The sequence below is a fragment of the Condylura cristata genome, unplaced genomic scaffold, assembly GCF_000260355.1.
Source record: "Condylura cristata isolate star-nosed mole 26May11 unplaced genomic scaffold, ConCri1.0 scaffold00017, whole genome shotgun sequence".
NCBI classification, from domain to species: Eukaryota; Metazoa; Chordata; class Mammalia; order Eulipotyphla; family Talpidae; genus Condylura; species Condylura cristata.
The window spans coordinates 19,678,555-19,686,096 of record NW_004567118.1 but is presented as its reverse complement, the minus strand read 5'-3'; the positions used below and the strand labels follow the sequence as shown (position 1 = coordinate 19,686,096).

The 7,542-nt window shown below is 47.0% G+C and overlaps 1 protein-coding gene across 1 annotated transcript in view; it reads left to right on the top strand.

Moving 5' to 3' along the window:
- WNK2 (WNK lysine deficient protein kinase 2) overlaps positions 1 to 7,542 on the top strand; it is an 83,289-nt gene that overhangs the window by 54,595 nt on the left and 21,152 nt on the right. Inside the window, exons 21-22 of the mRNA XM_012726071.1 lie at positions 4,968 to 5,791; positions 5,991 to 6,063. Of these exons, the coding sequence (XP_012581525.1) occupies positions 4,968 to 5,791; positions 5,991 to 6,063 (897 nt within the window). The remainder of the gene's footprint in view (positions 1 to 4,967; positions 5,792 to 5,990; positions 6,064 to 7,542) is intronic.

The window sequence follows — 7,542 nt, the reverse complement described above, 5'->3', positions numbered from 1 at the left end:
AGTTATTCTACTAAACCTTCAAAGAAAAGCCAATACCTGTCTTACTCAAGCTCTTCAAAAAAGTTGAAGAGGGAAGAAAACTCTCCAATACATTATATTACCCCAACATTCCCTGATCCCAAAACCAAAAACTGTACTAAAAAGGAAAATTATAAACTAATATCTCTGATGAACATAGATTCAAATATCCACAACAAAGTTCTAGCAAACTGAGTAGAGCAACATATCAAAAGTATCATTCACCATGACTAAGTTAGTTTTATCTCAGGGATGCAAGGCTGGTTCAGCATATGAAATCAGTGTCATTTACCAGATCAGCAAGAAGGGAGAGAAAAATAACATGATCATCTCCATAGATGCCAAAGAAAGCATTTGACAATATACAACATCCTTTTATGACACTCCAAAAATGGGAATAAATGGAACCTATCTAAAGATTATAATAGTCATGAATGATAAACCCACAGCCAATATCAACCTCAGGGGTGAAAAGTTGAAAGTGTTCCCACTGATATCAGGAACAAGACAAGGATATCCACTATACTACTATGATTCACCTTAGTAATAGAAAGCCCTAGCTGAAGCAATTAAGCAAGAAAAAGACATAAAAGGATTCCAAATTGGAAAAAAAAGAAGTGAAACTGTCTCTATTTGTAGATGACATGTTAATATATTTAGAGAAACCAAAAGACTCTACCAAAAACTTCTAGTAGTAGTGATACAGTAAAGTGGCACCTTACAAAATCAGCATACTAAAAATCAGTGGCATTTCTACATGCAACAATGACTCAGAAGAAAGGGACTACAATCCCATTTACAAGCATGCCAAAAATAACAGAAATACTGGGAATAAACCTAATGAATGATGTGAAGGACCTGCACATTGAAAATCATAAAACAGTGTTAAAGGAAATAAGAGAATATAAAGAGAAATGGAAAGATATCCTATGGTCATTGGTTGTAAAAATTAACATCATTAAAATGGCCATACTACCCAAAGCAACTTCTAGATTCACTACAATGACTATTAAAATACCAATAATTTTTTTCAAGGAAATAAAAACAATTATCAAATTTACATGGAACCACTACCTCTATTAGAAACAGTCCTGAGAGAAAATAAGAAAAATGGTATAACACTTTCTGACTTCAAACTATTTTACACAGCAAAATAATCAAAACGGTATGATTCTGAAACAAAAACAGAAACTCAGGCCAACAGAATAAGAATTGAAAACCTAGAGATAAACCCACACACATAGACAATCTTTGACAAAGGAGTTATGGCCATACAATGGACAAAATATAGTTTCTTTAATAAATGGTGCTGGGAAACATAGAGAGTCACTTATTAAGAAAAAAGAAAGAAAGAGAGAAAAAGATAAGACCCAAACCTAACTCCAAACGCAAAATTAATTCAAAATGGATCTGGGCTATAAGCACTGAAATCATAAAGTAATTGAAAGAAACTATCGGGGCTACCATACAGGACATCTACCACAAAGGTGTATTTGGTGGCTCAACCCCAACAGCAGTGGAAACCAAAACAAAAATGAACAAGTGGGGTTCATCAAACTTAAAAACTTTTGTACCTCAAAAGGAACCCTTGCAAAAAAAAAAAAGGCAATTTATAAAATGAAGGGGAAAATTGCCTTTCATACAAAGGTACAAAATTTCCAAAGTTTTTATATAACCCAACAGCAAATAAGCTGCCCATTTAAAAAAATGGGCAAAGGACCTAAACAGATACTTTTCAACAGAAGACATTCAGATGACCAATAGACATGAAAAATTGTTCAGCATCACTTATTATAAAGAAAATGCAAGTCAAAACTACATCGAGGTACTACCTCACCCCTGTGAGGATGGTCCATATTAAAAGGAATCAACAAATGTTGGTGAGGTTGAGATGAAAAAGGAGCTCTCCTCTATTGTTGGGAATGCAAGTGGGTGTAGCACCTATGGAAAACAGCAGGGAGATTTCTTAAGGAAATACAAATGGATATTCCACGTGACCTGGCACTACCTCTATTAGTTATTTATCCAAATAATATGAAACTTCTAATATGAAAAGATTTATCTATGCCTATGTACATAGTGGCACTGTCCACAATTGCCACGTCATACAACCAAGTTATATGCCCGTCAACAGATGATTGGCTAAAGAAATTGTGGAATATATACTCAAAGCAATACTAGATAGTTGCAAAAAAGATGAACTGGTGGCATTTGGGTTGAAATAGATGAACCTCAAGGTGATTGTGTTAAGTGAAATAAGTCAAAAAGTGAAAGACAGACCTGGAGTGATTTCACTCATCTGTGGAATATAAATAATCAAGAAACATACACAGGCAAAATATATTAGGTATAAATCTTGGGTTCAGTGAGATAATATAATGGTTACCAGAGGGAATGGGGGGTGGAGGGAAGGCAGAAGAGATAAGAGAAGGAGGCAGATGGGGCATGGGCCTGTGTGGGTTGGTAAAGGGTAAGTGGAATATGTGCACATATGGAAAAAAAAAAAAAAAAAAGAACCCAAACCCAAAAAAGAATTGAAAGAATTGCAAACCAGAGTTTTTCTTGGACATAAGGGATCTGAATGTCTCAGAAAATATTTATTAGCATGTCAAATTCAATAGTATAGACAAAGATTATTATACCATAACAAATTGGATTGGATTCCAGGAAGGCAATAGTTAAAAACCAACCCACAACACTAGTAATGAAAGGAATGTCCTTTTCCTACAAAGGGAAAGACGCACATTCATATCAGTTGAAATAGAAAAAATTATTTGACAAAATGCAACATCCATTCATGATAAAAATTATCAGCAAACTAGCAACCCAAGGGAGTGTCATCAAATTGATGAAGGGAAACTACAGAAAATGACAGCTAATATATTTAATGGTGTAAGGCCAAGTATGTTTTCCCTGAGATTGGGATCAAGGCACACAAGTCCACCCTATTTATAGCTATTCATTTGAACTCGCGCTCCAAACTGAACTTGAAATCTTAGCTAGACTTCCAGATAGGCAAGAAATACAAATAAGATGCATGTGCCTGAAAAGGAAGAAACAAAACTGTTTTTACTTGCAGAAAATGTGATTTTTATATGGATAATATCATATGGATTGTAAACAAGTCCTTGCAAGACAAATTTGGGAGCAGAAGAACACAGCAGGTGGAATGGAAATCACAGTAGAGAGCATCAACAGCAGACCTCGTCAAAAGTCTAAGATAGGTTCCCAAGAAGGAAATGCTGCTCGTTCCTTGCCTCAAAACAATCCACAGTTTCAGTGCAATCCCTATCAAAATTCCAGGGGGGGCTTTTCACCGAAGTGAACAAAGAAAGCAGTCCTGAAGTTCACATGGAATTACAAACGTTCCCAAATAGCCCAAGCAATCTTGAGAAAGAAGAACCAAGCCGAAGGCATCCTCACTTCCTGAGGTCAAATTATAAAGCTACCGCAATCAAAATAATATGGTATAGCCCATCCCATCTCTCAAAAAAAAAAAAAAAAAAAACCAAAGTAACAAACTAATAAAACATAGGCCAGTGGAGCAGAATACAGAGCTCAGAAACACACCTACACATACATGGTCCACTAATCTATGACACAGACACCAAGTACACACAATGGAGAAAGATGATCTCCCCATCCGATATTGTTGGGAAGACTGGATGGTCTCAGGCAGAAAAACTACACTGGATCCCTATCTCCTACTATTCACAAAAATCAGCTCAAATACAGACTTATAGAAGACTGTTATATCTTAGAGATAGATAGATAGATAGACAGACAGACAGGATAAACTGATATATAGGACAAGCTGTATAGGATAAGCTATAATACCCTAGAAGAAAATATAGGGAAAAACTTCTTTGACTTTGGTCTTGGCAAAGCATAAGCAAAAAGGCCTAAGTGGAGCTACATCAAATTAACAGGCTTCTGCACCGGGAAAGAAACAGTACTAAGTTGAACATCCTACAAAGGGAGAAAATCTGCTTGTTAGTGTTCACGTTGAATTGTGTGTACATAGCGGTGCACAGCCCCTCACACACATTGTGTTAGTGTTCGTGGCCTGCTCTGGCAGAAGCCGGGGCCCCACGGGGCGGGCAGTGAGCAGCAAGCTGTCTAGGTGTGCAGCTCAGGTGCCTCCAACACGGGGCGAGAAGCAGGCGCCAGAGCACAAGGGCAGGTGACACTCCAGGTCTGCTGAGGGCTGCAGTATATGGCAAGAGGAAATGGTGTCAAAGTTAATACCCAGTGCTGGGGAAGGGGCAGCTGAATCAGGGGCTTCTTATCCTGGCTGTGTCCCCTACTCCCAAAGCTTTTCATTTTTGTGCATTTTGTGTGTGTTCTTTAAAAAGAAGTTTTCAGTAAATGCCAAGTAAATTTGGAAAACACTGTATCCTGTATCCAGTACTTGGGTGTTCCAGGCCCCAGAACACCTGGGGCAGGCAGTTTGCTGTGGGGGCTGCCCCACTGTTGATTTGCAGCCTATCACTTGTCCATCCCCTGGCCAGAAGCTGGGGCTGCACTGACCTTACCAAAGCCTGCCATCAGAGCTTTGGAGTCCTGCTCACTCAGGGCAGGGAGTGCCCACAACTTACCACCCACATACCCAGTTCTGTCTTCCTCTATCCCTGCGGGGAAGAGCCAGTGCACACAGCCAGAACCTTGTTTGCATGAACTCACCTGGCAGGAGACCTTGGAGGACCCTTGAAGACAGGTAGCAGGTCCGATGGTCCTGCTATGGGAAAACCCCAAGCACAGCGGCGTGTGGTGGATGGTACTGGAGCAGAAGTGAGGGGGAGGGGTTGGGGGGCTGTGGACCTGACCTCAGCAGGGGCACTTGTGTGCAGGGCTGCTACTAGGTGTAGAAAACATCTTTCTTGGCCAGCGAAGTGCCAGTGCATGGGGCCAGAGGGCCCAGTACAGAGGCCTTTTCCTGTTTCCTCTAGACCCAGCACCCAGTAAAGACCAACTGTCCCTGGAGGAGAAACCTGGCGTCCCGGCTGCTCCACAACTTCTGAGCCAAGCAGGCCCCAGGGACACCCCTGGCAGCACACCAGCCTCTTTGGTGCCATCCTCCCCTCCTGTGGCGACTCTGCCCCAGGATGCAAGTGCAACGGCTGCCGGCCCCAAGCCAGAGCCTGCAGCAAGGGCTGCCATGCTGGCAGGGGGCCCAGGGGCCCCTCAGGGGTCGGCCAGTGAGCGTGAGCCTCTCCGGCCACTGGCAGAGACTCATGACACCCAGCTTGCCACAGGGTCCCTTGGTGAGGGCCAAGAGCCTTACATCCCACCCGCAGACGCCCCTCGCCACCCTCTGGGTCTGGCAGAGCCTCTCTCAGCCAGGAAAGGCAGTGTCCAAGGGGAGCCCCTGCCAGCCCCAGCCCCTGTGCCCAGTGCCCCCAGTGGGGCCCCTCAGCCTGCCCTGGGCCAGGCCCTAGCACCTGTCCCCACTGTGGTGGGGGCGGTCAGCATGGCTACCCCCCAGCTCCCCAGCCCCCCGCTGGGCCCCACTGCACCCCCACAGCCACCCTCTGCCTTGGAGTCTGATGGGGAAGGGCCGCCCCCCAGGGTGGGCTTTGTGGACAGCACTATCAAGAGCCTGGACGAGAAGCTGCGTACTCTGCTCTACCAGGAGCATGTGCCCACCTCCTCTGCCTCAGCCGGGACCCCCATGGAGGCCAGTGACAAAGACTTCACCCTGGAGCCCCTGAGAGGGGACCGACCCCGCACAGAGGCAGCCAGGGGGGACCCGGCTCTGCTGCCCCAGCTGGAGGTGAGTGCCCTGATCCTCCCAGAGGTGTGGTCTCCAGGGAGACCTGGGCAGGGCAGGCGTCACACAGAACCACACCCGACACCCCCAACCTGGGGCTTGGGGGCCAGCCTTCAGGCAGGAGCAGCAGGTTTTTCACTTGGCCACTTGGCAGCAGTGGCCACAGGGAAGGCTCACAACTGTGTCTGTCTCATTTCTCTAGGTGGAGAAGTCAGAAATAGTCCCTGGGGGGGGATCCACATTGGAGCAGGCCACATCCTCATCGGTGGTGACAGGTAATGAGCCCCAGGCCACCAGTCCATCTCCTAGTATGTCCTTGCTCTGAAATATTCTGCGTCTGTCCCCTCGCCATCCCAGGGCACTGGGCACTGGGCCCGGAGCCAGAGCTGTAGTGACGCTGTGTAGCCCGCTGAGACCGACCAGAGGCCACGAGCCACATCCCAGGTGGCAGGCTGTCTGGAAATGAGAGCCACAGGCAGGAATCAGGATGTGGTCCTCACAGGCTCCACGGACCAAGTGTCCTCACTTGTGCTGCGGGCTGCAGATGTTACAAGATGCCCAAGGTTATCTTGGGTGGGACTGGGGTCTAGGAGATCCACAGAAGCTGAAGGGCCACCCAGACATCTGACATGGGACTTCTTGTGGTTCCTGGGTCTCCTGTGTGGCTGTGGGCACGGTGCTGCAGTTTCTTTACCTGCGAGCACCTGTGTCTACCTGAGGGTGCTGGTCTGACCTAAGTGGCGTACTCCCCCTTGGCTGGGCAAATTATCAAGATGAGGATGCAGTTGAGCCTCCTAGGAGGAGACTGCACTGTGGTAGCACAGCTCTCCTGCAGCTCACGGCGCAACAGGGACCCCTAACTCTGGCTGGCTCTGCAGATGTGACAACTCACCAATGCCATGCCTCGGAGGCGTGGGCAGTAGGCGCTGGTCAGAAGCTGCAGTGCAGGGCACTTCTCTGGGGAGGATGCAGGCGTGGGGGGGGGCAGGCAAGAAGCTGCCCCACATGGCTGCCGCTGCTCTGGGCCTCCCGCATGCACGGCCTGCCATGGCGCCTCTGCAGATGGGGAAGCAGCACGGCGCTCCAGCTGCTGGAGCCTCTACTGAGCCACGCCTGTGCATGCAGGAGTGTAGGCAGCTCCAGGCAGCAGATTCTGGGACGGAAGGGTGATGCTTCTGGTGGTCAGGGATGTGTAGGGACAGAGGGAGTACAGTTGGCAGTGAGCCCCCACTTCTGGAGGAATGCAGAGAGGATGAACACCACTGTAGGTCCTTGGAGGGGGTGATAAGCATGCCGCAGGCGGGGTTACGGTAGGTAAGTTCTGCAGGAATCTGGGTTGGCAGGGCGGCCCCAGGCAGCCTCCTGGAGGCCTCTGGCCTCTGTCTCCCTCACTGCAGCATGTAGGTTCAGCGTGAGGTATTCACGTGGCTCTCTTGCCCACTCTTTCTTTTGCTGTGGTCTCAGCTTAGTTTGGCTCAGGTCAGCCCCCCCATAACCTCCATGAACATGCTGCTTCTCATTCGCTCTCATAGCAATCTCAGAAAGCTGGTCAGAATAACGCTGGGTCCGCATCGGAGACACCTCAGGTGACCTGACCTTCCCTAGATGTTGGCAGTAGGGATAGAATCACTTTATTGATTTCTTCCAGGTGAGAGATGTCAGGTGAGACAGGCGATGCCATCAGGTGCTGAGATGACAAGTGAGACAGGTGACTCCATCAGGTGATGAGATGACAGGTGAGACAAGTGATGGAT